This window comes from Triticum aestivum, chromosome 3B (assembly GCF_018294505.1).
Source record: "Triticum aestivum cultivar Chinese Spring chromosome 3B, IWGSC CS RefSeq v2.1, whole genome shotgun sequence".
Classification (NCBI taxonomy): Eukaryota; Viridiplantae; Streptophyta; class Magnoliopsida; order Poales; family Poaceae; genus Triticum; species Triticum aestivum.
In genome coordinates, this window is record NC_057801.1 from 812988677 (window position 1) to 813008757 (window position 20081).

The 20081-nt window shown below is 46.1% G+C and overlaps 1 protein-coding gene across 4 annotated transcripts; it reads left to right on the plus strand.

The window, feature by feature from the left end:
* The first annotated feature begins 882 nt into the window (after nucleotides 1-882).
* Nucleotides 883-18828, plus strand: LOC123072603 (protein DETOXIFICATION 40). Of its 4 annotated transcripts, none has more exons than XM_044496186.1 (7): nucleotides 883-1200; nucleotides 15611-16242; nucleotides 16363-16419; nucleotides 16603-16841; nucleotides 17536-17654; nucleotides 17755-17841; nucleotides 18188-18828. In XM_044496186.1, exons 1-7 carry the CDS (start codon nucleotides 940-942, stop codon nucleotides 18269-18271), a joined length of 1479 nt encoding a protein of 492 aa, XP_044352121.1. In that variant the 5' UTR covers nucleotides 883-939; the 3' UTR covers nucleotides 18272-18828. The 4 variants fall into 4 exon arrangements, with proteins under 4 accessions (XP_044352121.1, XP_044352120.1, XP_044352119.1 ...); XM_044496185.1 differs by lacking the exon at nucleotides 883-1200 and adding an exon at nucleotides 7987-8354; XM_044496184.1 differs by lacking the exon at nucleotides 883-1200 and adding an exon at nucleotides 8391-12275.
* The last annotated feature ends 1253 nt before the right edge of the window (nucleotides 18829-20081 follow it).

Consider the following 20081-nt stretch of genomic DNA (forward strand, 5'->3'; position numbering starts at 1 on the left):
CGACTGATACTTGGCTAATCTTAGTCGACTGATTTTTAGCAGGCCTGTTCCACTATACTCGCACCACCATCAAAGCACAATATCGGCCAACACAAAGCAAAGACCTTCCTAGCCACACAACGACCAAATTAAGCGATCAACACTGGCAAAACATCCATGATATACAACATCGTCTATTTTAGCAGAGGAAAACAGCTACAACAAGCAAGACAGAAGATCAAGAGATTGATCCTCGGCAAGAAAAAACACCCCTCCAGAGTCCAGAGCCTAGTCATCTCATCTGAGCCTCCAAGTTGTCTACTCAGTGGATTCCAACCATGAATTCTGGCATATGCTTCTTCAAGGATCTTATTGATCTTCAGAGAACCCTCCTAATGAGGTAATGACATAAGCTAAAAATCACAACAGCAGGATCTTTAGGAGATTTCTTCTCAAAACAAGCATTGTATCTGGACACTTCAACAAATAATACGTGGGCTCATATATATAGAGTCATAAAATTAGAGGCGTGTATTTACTTCTCCTCTATGAACCAATCAATAATAGAAGCAATCAAGCCTAAAGTTAGTATACGTGAGTCAGCGTCACTTGGAAGTATGTGTGCGTGTGTAGGTGGGTGCATACATTGCCTTTCTTCTTCCGTGCTGCCACGTGAGAGAACTACTAGCATCATCTCTCTATCTTTGCTTTACACGATCTCGTGTGAGAGAGCTGGCTACAAGCCAAGGCAGCATGGCTGACACGGCGAGAGCTGGACGATAAGGATATCGGAGCTACAGCGACGGCGGGACAAGTGGTTGGCGCAGGGCAATGCATGGCGATTCTAATGGCTTCACTCGTTTATCTATATTTACATACCAGCGACACACGCGCACATACACGAGCTCCTCGCTGTGCTAGCAGAATCAACCTAACCAAGCTACCATACCATACGAGAGCATGGCTGAAGGGGACGCGTCGGGCAGGCTGGAGAGCATCCTGACGGACTCGTCGGTGCCGCTGGCGAGGCGCTCGTGGGCGGCGGCGACGGTCGAGCTCGGGATGCTGGCGCGTCTGGCGGCGCCGGCGGTGGTCGTGTACATGATCAACTACCTCATGTCCATGTCCACGCAGGTCCTCTGCGGCCGCCTCGGGACCCTGGAGTTCGCCGGCGCCTCCCTCGGCAACACGGGCATCCAGAGCTTCGCTTATGGCCTCATGGTACGTGCTCCTCCTCTCCCGTCCATCTCATACTATACTATCTAAATCATCCGCGTGCCTGCCTTGTTCCATCTGGACTGTACGTTGAGAGTTGGAGTGTTGGACCATATGCTCCGAGCCTCCGACGGCTGTTGGATCTTAATTAATGGGGAGTTGATTTGGTGAGGTAATTTGTTTATGGGTGAGGTTGATGGATTGCAACTGGAGATTTTGAGTCACAATATACTACTTCACTTGTTGCTAGCTACTTCATCCCTAGTATATTATTCACTTGCCCACATCTTAGACTTAGACCGATCGAAATGTTCAATGAACATTGCCATTATTGGACGTTGATGGATTTGACCAAAAGGTTTCACAAATTTGTTTACGGCCACGAGCCGAGCGCGTGTGTCATGGGCCAATTTGTTTATGCATGGATGAGGTGTGTACGATACGGCGGAAAAGGAGTCCATCTTTTGTGCGTTGGCCTTACCCGAACCGTCCGCACTCTTTGCCATGCATGCACGCAACAAGAAAGTGAAACATCACATGCATTATTGGCGGGCATGTGACGCAATATTCTACTGCTGTTTTCAACATTTCCGCGAAGCACTCTACTATGTCGCCGTGTATGCATGCATACAGTGATACCGACATACAGTAATATATAAGCGCGGCATACACACGGTCCTTATTGTTGTGTGTTCAAGGAGTAATGGAGTACTGTATAATGTTGTGGACACGCTATTGGAGTAGCTATTAAGAGACCAGTATGTCTGTCGATCGTATGGTATATATGAGTGACATATGTATATATGGACGTGGCAGAGCAAGAACCATAGTACGTCTTGTCTCTCGTGGGAATAATTAACACTTACGTGCATGCATGCATTGACCATTTCCGACTCTTCATGCATGCGTCATACTCCCCCAAAGGCATGGGATTCGAACACGTCACGTGCACCAGATAGCATCCTTCCATCCGAAAAAGGCATTTATCCTATTAACCTTCTATCCGAAAATGCCATTTGGATACCGGACTCTAGATAACACTTGTTTCCACCATATACAAAACGTTATTGTTACATGTATATAAAAAGTGTATGTACACATATACTTATATGTATGTTGTCTATATACAAAATTTTATCAAAAACATATTTCTCGTATCTGCTGCATACAGAAAGGACAGGTCGTAGTTAAAAACTGGTTACATTCTTATTGTATTTGGGCCGGAATTCTATCTTTTTTGTGTGGCCTCCAAATCATCGTATTAATTCTTAAAATTTTACAAATATGTACTGATCAGGTATATGTAATTGGTGAAAAGTTTGGATTTTTTCAAAACTTTGAAATAACTTCTTTTTTTGCATGACTTCAAAATTTTGGAACCATTGTAGCCTAGTCTTCAAAACTAGGCGCTCACTTCGACTGCGTTTTCACTAAAAAGGAAACCAAGTTAGCCTTTGCTGTACATGTTGCTGTGGGGTAATTAAGTTCATTTGATGCTTTGCGCGCGGCCTCTTCGTTGATGTTAATTGATATGGTACAACTTGGAGTTGCACATAAATTAATAACCATCTTATGTCGCGGAATGTGTGAAAGTCCGTAACTGGTACATATCAAAAAAAAATATATAATGGTGTAGTTCCCTTTTTTTTTGCGATGAAACAGCACTCAATGTAGGTAAGTCGAAACTGGTCATTACCGGTACATCTTTGAAAAATAATAATGGCATCTATGCTTCATTTTGAATTACTTTTTTTGGGAGGGGGGGGGGGGGGGGGGGGGGGTAGGATGCATGCTCGAGCTAAATATACGATATCAGGCCGCTGCTTTTGTTTCCATTTCATATATAATTAGTAACATGCTTACCAATCATATGGTATACCTAAGCATCCATCTCGGTCACCTGGGCTAATAATGCTCTCAGGTTTCCATGCTAACGACGGTGGTTGATATGTTTTGTTTGTTTGTGTGGGGGAGGGGGTGTTTATTTGTGGCACCATGTTCGAACGACCTTGCATGCATGTGGGGCCTGTTTAATTGCTGCCCTGGACTCCAATCTCGGTCACATGGACTAAGCTAATGACGCTCTCAGGTTTTCCGGCCAGGCTAGCGTCAGATTATCCAGGGCACAAACAAAATAAAGTAGATGCAGATCTTAGGGAAGTGCCTTGTCAGGCATGTTTGCTCCAGTGAAGCAACCAAACAAGTTCATTCTATTTGTACTCAGCAAAGTTTGCACAACGCCTGACTTTTTTGATAAAGAAAAGGAGTTCTGTAACGTGGTACTCAAAAAACCTTTCTTATGAAAATGTATGTCGGCTATCTATGTATATACGACAAATTACTAATATTTCAATCTAAATTAAGTTGGCTTATGGGAAGTAATAATACATAATCAATCTGGACGTATACAATGTTTAAAATGTACAGATACTTCACTTTCAGATTTATCAGACGGAAAACCAATGCATAACATGATCAGCTTAAATAGAATAAAACTTCACATAAAAATATTTTAAGATCTGTGAGTCGGATCTTCCGTAAGTTTGCTTGTGTCAGTTCATGAACTTGCATGTGGCTTGGATCATTAGTTGTGTCCACAAAGGAGGAAAACGGAGAGGTTTTAAGTAGAAGTGGACAGTTTCAGCTGAAAACTTAACGCTGAAAACTAAACGAGCTAACCAAACAAGATTAGTCCAATTTCACACAAAAAATTAGTTTGATGTTTGGTTGTTCCTTCGGTTTTTGTCACTCGAAGACACACTACCAAAATTACTGATGTGATTAATTACCATTTTTGCACAAAAGTGCACGGACAACACCAAGGCAAAACCAAGGCAAGGCCACAAACACCGGCGGATCGTCGGCCCCCCTCCAAAGAGAAAAATTGCAAGGATGTGCTCCTGCTAAGCCTAAACCCCATGCTAATCTCCCGGCCTCTCTAAGTTCTCTAGCTGTTTTGGCCCCTCCTTGAGTTTCACTCGCGCGCCACTGGCCACAACACACCTAATGTGCAAGAATGGGCAAAAGCCTACCTACTAACCCAGCTATAGTAACCTTGTTGGTTACTGCTGTCGCTTTCAAAATGGGCAAACCAACTTTCCACTAATATCTTAAGAAAAGAAAATCAGTTCATTATAAGGAGCAAGTGAGCTGGTGCACTGAAGGGAAATCCTATGGAGATACTCGCACTCGAAACAACCAATTGGAACAAAAACATATAGGTCAATCCGATCCAAATTAATTGATGCACACTTAGTACAACTTTATACTAAGTGTGTGCCAATTAATATGAATCCGGAGGTAGGACAGAAGGTTGAAGGCCCCCGCGTCGCTCTCTCCCCGGGGCGGCACGGGCGGCGACCGCCGCTCCTCCCGCGGCCTCCCCAACACCAGCCTCTTCTCTCCCTCGCCGTCGCCGGTGGCCTCTGGCAGGCAAAGCCTGCGCGGAGCCGGCGGCGGCGGGGCGGTCTCTGTAGCTGCTGCTCGCTAGGGAGGAGGGGCGCTCGCGTGCGGGTCGCGGCTGTCCGGCGCTCGGCCTCGTGGCGGCGTCGCTGCTCGCGGCGGAGGCGGTCTCCGGCGTGTGGCGAGGCGTCTGGTCGCGGCGGTGGGCGCGCCGTCGCGGTGCGCGCGGTCACGGTCGTCGGCCTCGTGCGGTCCCGATCCGATCTGGGATCCCGCTGGCGGCGGTTGGTGCGGACGGTGTGGGGCGCCGGGGCGGCGGCCTCGGTCCGAGCTCCTGATGTGGCCGGGGCGTGGACGGCGCGCGCTTGCGTGGCGGCGGCTCGGTTCCGGCTGTGCGCGTGGGGCGCAGCGACCGGCCGGGCGCGGTGGCTGCAGGCGCGTGTCGGGCTGGTGACCGGCTGTGCGTGGCATGTGTGCTTCTCTGGAGTGCGAGGTGTGCTGCGGAGGGGATCCTGCTCGTCTGCTCTGCTGCTTCGCATGTGCAGCTCCGATTGGATCTGGTGCGAGGTGCATCGATCTGGGTGATGCGCTTTGCGATGCGGCGTGGGTTGCTGCGGTGGTGGTGGCCACGGTGGTGCTGCGGTGGTGGACGGCGGCTTCGGCCAGGGGGTGGTGCATGTCATGTCGCGGTGGATCGTGGGATCCCGTGGCCTGAATGAGGTCGGCCTCAGTAGGTGGTGGCTGGTGGGCGGTGGTCGGTGGTGGTAGGTGGTCGGTGCATCTCCAGGAGAAATCTTTGCTTCGGCCTTCTTCGGAGCCGGCGATGGTGGCGCCTGCGGGTGTCGTGATCTTTCTTGGAAGTGTTGTCGTGGAGGTGTGCTCCTCCTCCCCACGGCTTTGGCTCCAGAGGGAAACCTCAGATCCGCTGGGTCGGGCGATGAAGGCGTCTTCGCGTCTTTCTCCTCCTTGGGGGCATCGTCTCGGAGCCGGCTACGACTGGGAGACTGGTGGATTGCGGCATCTTCGCCGTGGATGGCGGCATCTTCGCCGCGTGGTTTGCTGAGGCGGGGCGCTGGTTTCTGTTTGGTAATGATGATGGCGTCGAGAGGAGCTCGGGTCGCAGCGTGGACTTCGGTAGTCGGTTCTTCCCGGCGTGTCCGAGGTGCTCTTCTGTGGGCACGGTCGGTGCAAGTCTTGCATATTTTCCTGGTGATGCTCGTTGTCAAAGTCGGAGCTGTCAGTTGCTTGCGCGTGTGGCCATCCGGTGGCATGTGCCGTCGTGGCTCCTATACAGCTGTTTGCAGGTTGGCTTCGAGATTGGAGCTCTATGGTGAAGTCGGAGTCGCTCGTTCGAGGCAATCAGTGATGGCGATGACGCTTGCGACTCCTCGGCGAATGCCTTTCTTCTTTGCAGCTTTGTGTTCCATGTCGGTGGCCAGGTTGGCCGGTGGTACCCATGTCATGTGGGTTGAGTTGTATCGGTTTTAGCCCGGTTTTCCGCGAATTAACCGGGCAATTCTCTCTTCTTCTTAATCAATGAAAATGGCAAATCTTTTGCCTCGTTTCAAAAATAAATAAATCCGGAGGTACTTTCTATTGTTCAAGATATCTTGTTATTACAGTAAAAGAACACAAAATCACTAGGAACATCCAAGCCAATACTTAGGGAAATTCAGCGAGTTAAGTGCACAAAACCACCACATTAAAGGCTAGATTTATAAGAAACATCCCTGTACAATTTTGTTGCGAAAAAACACCATGGCTATGGTGATCTTTTTTGCATAAACCACCAATCGGCAACTTAGGGCATTTTAATGACTTCTCCGAGGTGAGGTCCATCCATAAGTGTCGAGGTGGCAGCTTGTATGCATGTTACATTGAGATAGACGTGTGACCCATCACTCAGCTGGGTCATCTTTTTCAGTTCCCTCTCCCCTGTTCTCCTTCAGTTGTACACATGCTCGCCAGTAGCAGCACGCACCCTGCGAGCAGCAGATTGACAACCAATCCATTCCTCTCTCGTTGTTCCCCCACTGCGTGCCCTCGACCTCTTCTTCCTCACTGCCTCATTCATCTTCACCTTTCATGGCCAGGTCGTCGGTGTTACTGGGACATCTTTTGATGTTGTCCTTGAACTGCTCGAGCGTAGCAGCCTCACACACGAACTTCTTGACTTTCCCCAAAAAAAAGGCACTCTAGCAGAGTCGACATATCTATTAGATCTGCCAAAATTTATGAAGCACCCTGCATATCTGGCCTTCAGGTTCCCTATTTGTAGTCTCGGGGCCATCTTTTGAAGCGCTCTCCAAATGGAAGTTGCGTGTGGCGCAAAGGACTTCACGTGATCTACCGCCTCATATGGGAGGACATGGATATTTGGGAAAAAAAATATGTCCAACTGACAAGTCGACCTAGAGTCTTAGTTTCCACATCACCTCAGCAACCTCCATATACTGCATATAGAGGCTCTGCTAGAGTTGCTCTTATTGGGTGATAGATCCGACGCGGCATAAGTCATTGTGAATTTGTGATACCCTATGAGCTGGGTACCCGGTATGGCCGGCGCTGGCTAGGTCCTACTGTCAGTCCCAGTTATCTTGCCTGGCTAGCAAGAGTTAGGCAGTTATTACTACACCAAACCGTGTGTTTCTTGCACTTAATGTGTGTTCTAGTGCAATGTATGTCCAACTATACTTGGTATAGACCATGCGTCGCCGTGAAATTAATGACGACCGTAGTGTACACGGATCAGGGGACGACGGGGGAAATAAATCTGCGGCTATGTGAACCTGTCTACGTCTGGACAAATACAATGCATGCATCGCCGTGAAAGGGATCACGCGAGTGGCACCTGACACCAACTAAAGGCACGGCCCGTGCTCCATGCATGAGAGAAAGGGGAGGAGAAAGAGATAGAGGTGGTGCTTCTACGTGTTTCTAGTAATCTTCTACGGCCAATGCTCCAGGCTGGTATGTAAACAAAGCAGGTGAAAATGCCAGGGATTCAAGGAGATGATAATCTTGTTTGGACCAGGGTTGTGGTTGGAAAGGTGATGGGTGTGCAGCTACCGGCCGCCTACTGGCCCGTGCCTTCGTGGGGGTAATGCCCAATGGGTAGGTGTGGTGCCCGCGTAGGCCATGACATATCAGCGCGCGTGCGGCGCGAGGACGACCGGGAAGCAACGCCGGCCATCATCACTCATCAGTGTGCCGACCAACAAGCGGCGCCGTGTGGAGCAGCCGCGAACGAACGAACGCGGTAGCTGTCGCGTTGAAGGAGCAAAAACAAATCGCAAGTCTCCCACGCCCCAGCACGTGGGCGGGCTGTCCATTATTTTATGCATGGGACTCTCTATAAGTATGAAATCACCGACGACCCGGAAGGCCATCAAGCAGCAGCAGCAACAGGATCGGAGCTCCTCAGCTGCGCTAGCTAGTTGCCGTCCGAATACGTCTGTGGACTCTTGTCCTCGGCTCCTCAAAGCTACAGTGCGAGCATGGGTGGCGAGGACGCGCCGGGTCGGCTGGAGAGCATCCTGACGGACACGTCGGCGCCGCTGGCAGAGCGCGCGTGGGCGGCGGGGGCCGTCGAGCTCCGGATGCTGGCGCGCCTGGCGGCACCGGCGGTGGTGGTGTACATGATCAACTATGTCATGTCCATGTCCACGCAGATCTTCTCCGGCCACCTGGGCAACCTGGAGCTCGCCGCGGCCTCGCTCGGCAACACCGGCGTCCAGACCTTCGCCTACGGCCTCATGGTACGTGCGGACTCTAAATCATTCGCGTGTGAATCTGTCCTGGTGACCTTCCCCGCGTTTGTGTTTCTCTGCCTGCTTGGTATACTTCGGTTCCAGCACACGCTCCATGCCTCCATCTCGCATAACCCACGGCTTACACGAAGCGTGAACAATGTCTCTTAGATTATGACGTGTGCAAGGGTGGATTAGTGGGCGTATCGTATGGAGTGTCGTCCGGCTACACGTAATGCTTCACTTTTCTTTATTGCCAAGAGTCAAGCTTGTGCGTCATGGTTAAATTTGTTTATGGACATGAGAGCTTGATGGATTGCAAACCAGCAAACAAGGACATGGAGATGTGTTGCAGAGTTGAGGAGTTCTCGATTCAGCTGCAGCCCGCAGCCGGCAGAGGTCATGAGCAGGGGCCAGACCATCAGGAAGGCGCGAAGGGCAGGAGTGGCAGGCTCGAGCGGGGAGGCAGACGGCGACGAGTGGTGGAGCCGAGTCTGGGCGCAGCGCCGCCGCCGCCGCACACACAGGAGGAGCGGGGATCGTAATTTATTTAGGGTTCAGGCTTGGTTCGATAGGAAAATTGTGGGGAGGCCCCAGAAGTTGGATTGGGCCAAAAAAAGTTTAAACTGTGCTGAAAATTTTGGTCGACTAATACAATTACCGGGCCTAGGCGAGATGGACGAAATTCGGCCGAAATTTAATTTTTTTTGGCCGAAAATGAAGACACGACCCTCACTGCCACCGGCCATTTTTATCCGGTGATGACAAGGAGAACATGGTGGAAGTAGAGAAAACGCCTAGGGGAGGGGGCGGTAGAGCACCCGAGCTATCCCTAGGAGCAACTTGAGTACATTTTAACCTCTTGGAGAGTGCACAAGTATGATCGTCATGCACTGAAAGCCACCAACTATAATATCCATTCAGCTATAATTTAAACACCTCGAGATTACAACCATCATTAGTTGTTCATCTTAAAATCAATGCTAGGCTGCATGCATCACTCTGATGCAATGCAGAGGCCGGAGGCTATCCTCCTTTTCAAAAATAATAATAATCATAAATCAATGTAGACCTATTTGAAAAAAAAGAATAACCCGGAGAGAAGAAAATATTTGTTTTGTTGACATGAGGTGGAAGAGAACATGGTAGATAATAATGGAAAGAGTAGGACATCCAGAAATGACATCTAATATATGTTGGTTCCTGTCTATGGAACTCATCATGCACAACACAAACAAATGCAACAAACAACAAGACATCTATGGATGAGCTAAATTAAGCATGTAATATCATGATGATCCGAGCAATAGCATGATGAATCATTGATTTTTTTTAGAGAGAGAACGGACCATTGAAATTTCCTAAATGCTTAATAGTGCAGCTGCACTATTAAACATTTCTGAGCGCTCGCTCTTCCACCTGTTCGATTAAAAGGTGACCATATGATGGAGACATAGGAAACATCATTTTTTTTGTCAGGACGCGGCCCGCGCAGAGAGGATAGAGGAATACTAACACATGTGGACGCAAGTATTAACTGCATGCATGTACTGATGTCATTTCATTTTATTCCGTTCATTTCTTTTTCTAAAAGCTACAACTTTCGAACCGATTGTCAGGACGAAGATCCGTTTTCATCGTTAGGTTTCTCGTGAGGAGCTCTTCAAAACTAGATCCTATAGTGCTATGTTTTGATGATTTAAAAAAAAGCAACTTTGATGCTAGATGAGGCAACTTTAGTTCTAATCAGAAGCAACTTTCTTATACCATGTGTATAGTGAATTTACCTAGTAAGTATGTTGTATACAACTTAGAAACCATGGTAGACAACTTTTTATCATATATAGGCAACTAGGTATCATTGGTAGGCAACTTTAGAATTACATGGAGGCAACTTTTAGCACTAAAGGAGGCAACTCGCTTATCAAGGTATATACAACATATATTATCCATTCCATACATGGCCCTATAATCATGTATCCATGTTTTGTAAATGCATGGTAATATTTTCTCCTAAGTTGTTTACCGTGGTTATGATGTTGTTGATATATGTGGACTAAATTTGATTAGTGTTAGAAAAATAAATAAGATAAGCAACTTCACTCCATTTAAAAGCAACTAGTAAACAATTATAGGCAACTAATTAGCAACAGTGAATAACTTTGAAACATAGGTAGGTAACATCACATCGATTTTCATAACCAATGTTCCTTCTACAAGTGGCAACTTTAGTACTACAAGTGGTAACACTCTTCTAACTTTCTCACTTCTACTTATAAGTTTCCTATTGTTGACGCTCTTATGTCATTACTTATAATTTTCCTATAATACTTTGAAGTCGTTTACCATTGTTGTTGAGGTGTTGTCATTGCTAGTTAGTTGCTTACCAGGTGTACTATGGTCATACAGTTACATGTCATTGTTAATTAGTTGCCTACAATACCCGAATAGTTGTTCATCATTGTTTCTTAAGTTGTCTATCTCCGAAGCACAATGTTAAGATACTCACTGGTTATAGTAGGGAACTTAGATGTGAAACTAGTCAACTTGGCTGTCATGGTAGCCAACTTAGAAGGTTTTTTTGTTGATAGACAGTCATACTGACAAACAAATAAGAAGTTGCTTTCCTAGAGTACTAAAGTTGCCTCTATAGCATCCAAAGTTGCTCGAGAGAAAAAAATCATCCAAACCCATCCATACGAGATCTAGTTTTGAAGAGCTTGTCAAAAGAAACCCAACGATGAAAACGGATCTGAATATTGATACTCAAATAAAAAATTACGACTTTTTAATTCTTTTGAAACCCCCTAATAAATGCACATGGGACAAGATCTTATCCTTTCCGGCTAGAATCTGCAAGGTAAGTAAGCAAAGGGGGACGGACATCATGTGCTTCTCTAACTAAAAGTAGGACTTTCCTTTTCTGGTAGGTGTGCTCGCAGCCTCCGACGAGCGCAGGGGCGCTGTCTAGCCAGGTCCTTGAAATTCATATGCAATAACTAATAGCACGATGAGCTGGGCACTCGAGCACCTCCTTACCAAAAGATGATTCTAGTTATATAGAAAGTTAAGATAAGATCGATCCTACCGCTTAATCAGTGTTTCTGATGCAACGTATGTCCAGCCATAATTTTGCTATGGAAACAACGTTTCTGAATGCAACATCATGCTGGCTAAAATGATGGCCATGCTCCCATGTGTATGGCATCATCGCCCGCACATGGTGTCCATACCTACCTACTCACCCACGGATCGGGTGATGAAGGAGAGCCACCGGACAGGTCGCGCCGGTGGCAGCCCAGCTACTATTGTCAGATAGTGGCCCGGCGACAGCAGGCTCGTGAACCTCGTGGGTGCGCGTGGACGGCGACTTGGAAAGCAGTCCGGCCGTGGTCTGGCCAGACAGCCAGTCTCACCGTCGGCACTGCCGTCGGCGGGAATCCAGGCCTGTTATTGACGGTGCCGTCAGTGGGAGTGAGTGATCAGAAACCAATCTGGAAAGAGCCAAGCCAATCCACTATTTAGCCGGCCGGAGCGTCAACGCCAAGAGGGCACACACACACATGTACTGTACGAGCTAGCTATAGACCATAGCTCCGTAGCCTCTCTCGTCCTAACTAGCTGCCAAACCTCACGAGCGTCATGGCTCGCGGGGACGAGCATGAGCATGAGCATGAGCATGGCGCGTCGTGTCTGCTGGAGAGCATCCTGACGGACACGTCGGCGCCGCTGGCGAGGCGCGCGTGGTTGGCGGGGGCGGTCGAGCTCCGGCTGCTGGCGCGGCTGGCGGCGCCGGCGGTGGTGGTGTACATGATCAACTTCGTCATGTCCATGTCGACGCAGATCCTGTGCGGCCACTTGGGGACCCTGGAGCTCGCCGCCGCCTCGCTCGGCAACTGCGGCGTCCAGACCTTCGCCTTCGGCCTCATGGTAGGCAGTCGCACACACTACGTTTGTCCAGCCGACAATGGAGTAGGCCTCATGGTACCTTCACCCCTCCCATGTCGAGGTCGGAGCAATGCTTCGTGTAGATCGAAATGTTTGTTCACCCGACGAGTAGCGTTTGTGTTTCTCTTCCCGGCCGGCGTACTTGGATGCCATGCTCATTGAGAGCTGAGAGCACATGCTTGGGCACATTACTTCTCCCTTTGTTAAAAACACTCTTATATTATGAAACGGAGGGAGTAGATTCTAATAATCCTGTAGCTGGGTAGATAGGATTAGGCCAAGTGCTGTTTCCTGTTACAGTAAGTACTAGATTAGACTATTGCAACCCTGGAGTGGATTAGCCTATGACGTCGTGTGCTTATTAGAAGAGGTGGATTGGATTAGTGGGTGTACTACTAGTACTACTAGATTGGATTAGTTGGAGAGCATCACTAGTTACTAGATGCATGGAGTGGCCTTGGCATGGCACATGGCAGGCCCATTTGGCACAAGCCAGTCATTCAAACCCACTTGGTACCACCTCCGTGGCCCCGTCCTCCCCTGCCTCTTCACTTTCTTGCTGGGCCGTCTCTGCACCGTCCACGTAGGCGTGAATATGGTCTTCTACTCGCTCCGTTCCAAAATAAATAACTCAACTTTATACTAAAATTAGTACAAAATTAAGTCACTTATTTTTAAAAGGAGGGAGTAGGAGCCCTAGCGGGTCCGTGGAAGGTGGTTGGTAAGAGTCAAGGAGAGAGGTAATGTCGGGATATGCACAGTGACAGCATTAAATAAATGCAGGTGTTTCTGGGTCCCACCTGCCTAACAGTCGCTTGATAGCAGGCTTGTCTTCAGTTTAACTTAATCAGTTTCTGGCAAAAGACGTGGCCTGTCCCATCAGTTTTGGATTCTTCTTCTTCTCTCTCACCTACCAGCAAAGAAAATAAAAGAAAATTCTGTACTGTTGTGGCATTTATATATTCTCCTTTCTCGATCAATGGATAGCATACACGGCTAGGGAGGTGATGGCCACAGCCCACCCACTGCTTAGACGGAGCGTGACACCCATATTTCCTACGTACAACCACTGGTAGATTAGACTAGATTGCGCGGGACAGGTCTATGGTTGGCAACGCCTATTTGGCATGCACAACTAGGGCCAGTCATACATACTCCCTCCGACAAAGGCAAACAAAAAAAAAATACTCCCACCGTATCATAATTTATTTGTTTTAGCAGTTTAATTTAAGCTGCTAAAATGACATATATTATGGTATAGATGAAGTACATGGTGTGTTCTTCATGCATGGTCGAAAGCGAGATGCCACCTCCCACTCCGAAAGAACCTTTCTGCACCCACGAGCAAATGCTCCTGGTGTGAACAGTAAAACAAAAAAAATGAAAAAATTCTGAAATTTTTTAGTGACATACTTTCACAAATATTTGTTGTGCATGCAAAATTTCATCACGAAATCATATTGGTAGAAGTCGTGCCAAAAAAACAAAATCAAAGCTCCAAAATGCTTTTGTAAGTAGTAACATTTTCAGAGCATCAATTTTGTTTTTTTTACCACGCCTTCTACCAATGTGATTTTGCGATGAAATTTTGCATGCACAACAAACACTTGCGAAAGTATGCCACAAAAAAAATTCAAAATTTTTTGTATTGTTTTTGAATATTTTTGATGTTACTGTTCACAGCAGGCGCATTTGCTCCTGGTCCCTCCAACTCTCTCTTCTTTCATCTAGATCCATACACGTGATCTTCTTTCCTGGCTTCTTTCCTTGTCAATCACATGCCACATGGTGCTTAGTTTGTACACTTCCCTCTAGACCTGCCCACAAGATTTAGATCTTCCCCTCTCTCTTCCCATCCATTGTGGTCTCTACCCTTTCAGGCGTCTTCAAGTGCTTGGACCGTTCCAATTATCGACTATATGGTCCTAAAAAAGATAACGTTGTGCCCACATCAATAAGTGCAGTGTGTCTCCTTAAGTCAAGGCAGTACATACTACACTATTCTCTCTGTTTTTATTTACTCCACATATTAGGTTTATATAAAGTCAAACATTATATGCTTTCAACGAGTTTGTACAAAAACATATTAACATACACACCACCAAATATGTATCATTGGATTCATCATTGCATATATTTTTACATCATATAAATTTGTTACTGTGAATGTTCATATTGTTTTTTATAAATTTGGTCAAACTTTATAAAATTTGACTTCAGCCTAACCTAATATGCAGAGTAAATAAAAATGGAGTGAGTATTTTTAACATGTCATCACGGCTTACAGATTTTGATAATTAAGGTAACTTCCACCGAAACAAATTACCAATTTCTGTGCAGAACACACCAGAGGTGATTATGTCATTATTTTTCTTCATGACGGTGTACTGCCAATTTCTAAGCGGGGCGTGGCCAAATGACGTGACCTGCCCCACCAGTCTTGGATTGGACTGTTGTCGTCGCGTTTATATATTCTCCTCTCTCAATCAACCAATCAATCAATCGATAGCGTCCGACAAGAGCTAAGCTCATTTGTTTATGGGCCAGAGGTTGATGGATTGGTATTGCTCGTCGGCACCTATACCTCGCCCTACTTAAGAAAAGTCCCATGTCATATCGAATGTTTGCGCTCTAATCTTAACTCTAAATGCTGTTTCGACCCCACTTGGTAATCGTGGTGGTGTAGCTGTCTGCTCTCCAAGGACGCTGCACATAAATGAAAATCCGGACTCAGCGACTAGATGCACCTACCCAGTAATGATGCAAGACACGTATTATATTCGGAGTCCTTGGATTCTCAATGTGCTTCTTGAGATTAATAAGGTGCCTTAACTGTTATTTTTAGTTGGTCAACAGTTTATCTTCTCTGTTTAATTTCCAAAAAAAAAAGAAAATCTAGCAAACAACAAACCAATTGAACCGCTTTCCTTGTTTATTGAAAACATAAGTAGATGTTGTTTCTAAGAAACATGCATAACCGTTTTGTAAGTAATTAGGATGTAAGAAGAAAAAAAATAGATGACAATGGAGGGAGCAGTATGAAACTCATGATGATGAATTTGATCAAGAGAAATGAAGCTCCATGAAATTAACACCAACTGAACATGAAAGAGGAACAAAATTAAGGCTGTAGTGCTACAACATAGTGCACTTTGCTAGATCATTGTGAGAAATAATACTAGTTGCTACCAGTTTTGCCTTTCCTCATTGTGTTTTCCATGGACTCCTAATTTTAACCAAGATCTAAGCTATAAGTTAGCTAGAATGCAATCTGTGACAGCCCTAACAATTAAGACATTACGTTTTTGTTTTTGCAGCTGGGCATGGGAAGTGCAGTGGAGACCCTCTGCGGGCAGGCCTACGGTGCCCACAAGTACGACATGCTCGGAATCTACCTACAGCGCTCCGTCATTCTCTTGGGCTTAACCGGCATACCACTTGCTGTGATGTACGCTTTCTCGGAGCCACTCCTCTTGTTGATGGGACAGTCACCCGAGATAGCCCGTGCCGCATCGATCTTCGTGTACGGCCTGATTCCTCAGATCTTCGCGTACGCCGTCAACTTCCCCATTCAGAAATTTCTGCAGGCCCAGAGCATCGTCCTGCCGAGTGCTTACATCTCGACGGCAACACTCATTCTACATGTGATGCTGAGCTGGGTGCTAATGTACAAGGTCGGCCTTGGGCTGCTCGGTGCCTCGCTGGTGCTGAGTGTGAGCTGGTGGATTATCGTCGGAGCGCAATTTGTGTACATTGTCGTGAGCCCGACATGCCGACACACATGGACGGGATTCAGTTGGCAGGCCTTCTCCGGTTTGCCGAGCTTCTTCAAACTCTCCGCCGCATCTGCTGTGATGTTGTGCCTTGAAACATGGTACTTTCAGGTGCTTGTGATCATTGCTGGATTGCTCCCCAACCCTGAGATTGCCCTGGATTCCCTCTCTGTATGGTGAGTATCATTGGACTTTGAGTCTTGCTATTATTCCTAGTAATAAGTCTGCAAAGTTGGTGCTAATTAACTTGTGATGCATGTGTGGGCGCTAATTAACTTTGTGATGCATGTGTGCAGTATGACGATTTATGGTTGGGTGTTCATGATCTCCGTTGGGTTCAATGCTGCTGCAAGGTTCGCAAGTCTATACTCAAAGGCATTGATAAACATTAGCATTGGTTACTGACAACTACTCCCTCCGTCCCATAATATAAGAACATTTTTGACACTAGCGTAGTGTTAAAAACGTTCTTATATTTTGGGACAGAGGGAGTAGTTAAGTACTCTAACTAACTAATTGATACGTTTTCACTTCAGTGTAAGAGTGAGCAATGAGCTTGGCGCCGGCAACCCCAAGTCTGCATTTTTCTCTGTGTGGGTCGTGACCGGGCTCTCTGCAACAATCTCAACCATCCTTGCTGTTGTGATCCTCTGCCTCCGCAACCACATCAGCTACTTGTTCACAGATGGTGAAGCAGTTTCGGACGCGGTAGCAGATCTCTGCCCATTGCTCGCCATCACACTCGTTCTCGGTGGCATCCAACCTGTACTGACAGGTACTTTTAGAAACTTTCTTCTTGACGGAATGTGCTATCTTCATTCTTGTAAGGTCCATTAGTACAACTTTCCAGAGAATGTTCATGGCAGGTGCATTATTCAAGCAGCAGGAGCTTATATCCTTGGCCCATCTATGTTTTGTTTAACGTTACAATTCCTATGATTTAGTTTCTTTATTCAATCTATATTTTTTAATCATAGTTACTGAATTCTAACGTACCAGTGGTAAGAGATGACCCACACCTCTATCTTAAATGACTGTAGACTCTTTCGTATATGCATCAGTATGATTCTGCGTCAATTTTTATTGGATATTTGTGGGGCAACTGCGTAATATGTATTAAAAATAGCTCTAACTTGTTTAAAGCGTGAAGTTCTCTCCCAAGTTCCAGGCTTGTCATTTATAGTTTAATGTTGGCAAGTGAATTGAAACCTGCGGCCATGCGCAAACTATTATGCCAACCCTGTTATTTTAGGGCTATAGTAGGTTTCCGCACCGTGATTTGATTACTTTTTCTAGTATCAAAGTACAAGAAAAGAATAGGGTAATACAAGGTGTAGGCCCTTAGGGAAAAAAAGTGAAGGTACAAATGAGGGAAACAAGTCTACTGTTTTTTGTGATGCATATTTTCTCTCTTGAGATACCACATATTCATGGTGATTGAAGTTTACTGACATGCATGGAAACATCAGGTGTTGCTGTTGGATGTGGATGGCAACAATTTGTTGCTTACGTGAACGTCGGCTCTTACTACATTGTAGGCGTTCCACTTGGTGTTGTTCTCGGTTTTTTCTTCAATCTTGGTGCAAAGGTGATGGATCTGTCTAAAATTTTCATCTACATTCCATGATGACAAAGTCTTCAGTTCTGTGTTCTAACTTGTGTTGATGGAATCGCATGCCTGCTTGCAGGGTATTTGGGGTGGCTTGATTGGGGGAACAGCCTTGCAGACGGCCATTCTGCTGTGGGTCACCATCAGAACTGACTGGTCCAAAGAGGTATACCTTATTACTTTTTTTTGCGGGATAAGGTATACCTATATACCTTATTACTACAAGCGCAGAAAGTTGAATTTACATTTTCATTCTTTTAAATGAAATTTTAAATGATGAATACTAAATTAACTCCCTGATGTCCGAGGATACAGTCTATCTTTCGCCGTCGCCATAGATGTTGTCATAAATGTAACATAAAGACATGTTGCTTGCTCATCGTCGTTCCTTCCATCACATAATTTATAACCTTCTTGAGGGTGTATGCTTGATGCAAACTTATCAAATATATGTGTTGAAAAAAAATTATACACTAATTAACCCGTAGTGGTTTATTGTGTACATTCTTCAGGTAGAGGAGGCACAGAAAAGGTTGAACAAGTGGGACGAGAAGAAACAGCCTCTCCTTGCAGGGTTCAACGATAATGACAAATAAGTGGACCAGTCTAGATGTGTGTTTCACTTGAACGATGCAGAAGTGTGCTGGCTATGAGACTCACAGTCTTCGTGGGTGTGAGTGGCTGAATTCAGGTCCCTTGATTCTCGTGTAGATTATCAGAGAGTTTCTGTCTCAATTTTTGGTGGACAAGCCAGTGATGGGCTTGTTAGTATATATACGGTAGGCTTGGTTAGCATGTTACATCTTTCTTTTGTCCAATTGTCTTTAAGTTATGTGTTTCTCCTTCTTTCTTGGGAGACCATTATTTGGCGTCTTTGTGATTAGCTTTGGCATGATGCAGAAGCGGGTAATTAAAAGGGTGTGAAGTTTTGGACAGGAGCCCGGAATTTGGAATTTGGAAATCATGTGAAAATGCTATTTTATAGTACTAGACAATTTCTCCGCATTGCTAAGGGTTATAAATATTCTAGTATGTTAGCCCGTGATTTACCCTCCCATGTTACTGTGATTGTGTAAATGAAGTAGGCTTTTGTTTGATAAACACTCATTTGGTAACTTTGTTGACTTATCAGATAAAACACAATTTTATTTTATAAGTCAATAATAGGCATGACAATTGAGGTGGTTTCAGAAAAAATATCGACAGAAAAAGCAGAGACGAAAGGGCAAAAATCAAAACAAAAAGAGGGAGTGAGGAATTTACTAGGTTAGACCAAGGAGAACCGAAGGACACAACTTTACTTTAAAAGAAATAGGAGAGATTTTCAAGTAGAAGTGATATCCTCTCCACATGCACGAGCTTTCTTCATCAACCTTGTTGCACCGTTCATCATGTGAGTAGTCGTCGTTAGACTATGGTCCATAACAGTAGTTATGTGACTGTGTCCATGATACTCCCTCCATTCTATAATATAGTGCGTCCAAGCTTTTCGAGGTTTAACATCGGCCATAAATTTAATCAACGTGACCGACTGCGGTGGGAACAAAAATTATACCATTAAAAAAATTCAATGGTATAATTTTTATTTCCGCCGCAGTCGCCCATGTTGGTTTAATTTATGATCAAAGTTACAACTCGAAAATATGAGCGCACTATATTATGGAATCAACAGAGTAGTAGTTATGTGGCATGTACTCTCTCACGTTCTTCAATGCAAAGATCACGTGAGCCGCGTAACATGATTGTGATCAATTTCATGCATTCTTGGTGTATTTATTACCATGTGATGAGTTGTCTCCACTAGTAGAAAAAGGGTCTAATGTGAAACTCATTAGTCCCGGTTTGCAATTGAACCGGCACTAATGTGACCATTAGTGCCGGTTCCAACGGCCAGGTGGGCGGCGCTCATTAGTACCGGTTCGTGGCGAACCTTTAGTACCGGTTCGTGCCACGAACCGGTATTAAAGAGGTGGTGGCCTTTAGTACGGGTTGGTGGCTCCAACCGGTACTAAAGGGGGGGGGGGGTCTTTAGTACTGGTTGGAGCCACCAACCGGTACTAAAGGTGGTGGCCTTTAGTACGGGTTGGTGGCTCCAACCGGTACTAAAGACCCCCCCCCCTTTAGTACAGGTTGGGGCCACCAACCGGTATTAAAGGTGGTGCGCTGCCACCCGCAGTGCACAATGTTTAGTCCCACCTCGCTAGTTGAGAGGAGCTCGCACCGGTTTATAAGCCCCGCCGCGGCTACCGTGTCGAGCTCCTCTCTAAGCAGGCCTTTGTGGGCCTATTGCAAGTCTTCTGTCCTGTGGGGCCTACTGGGCCGTACGGACCTGCATCCTGGCCCAACTAGAGATTGGGTTTCTAGTCATATGAAGGCGGTGCCAGCCCAGTAGGCAGGCTGTTTTTG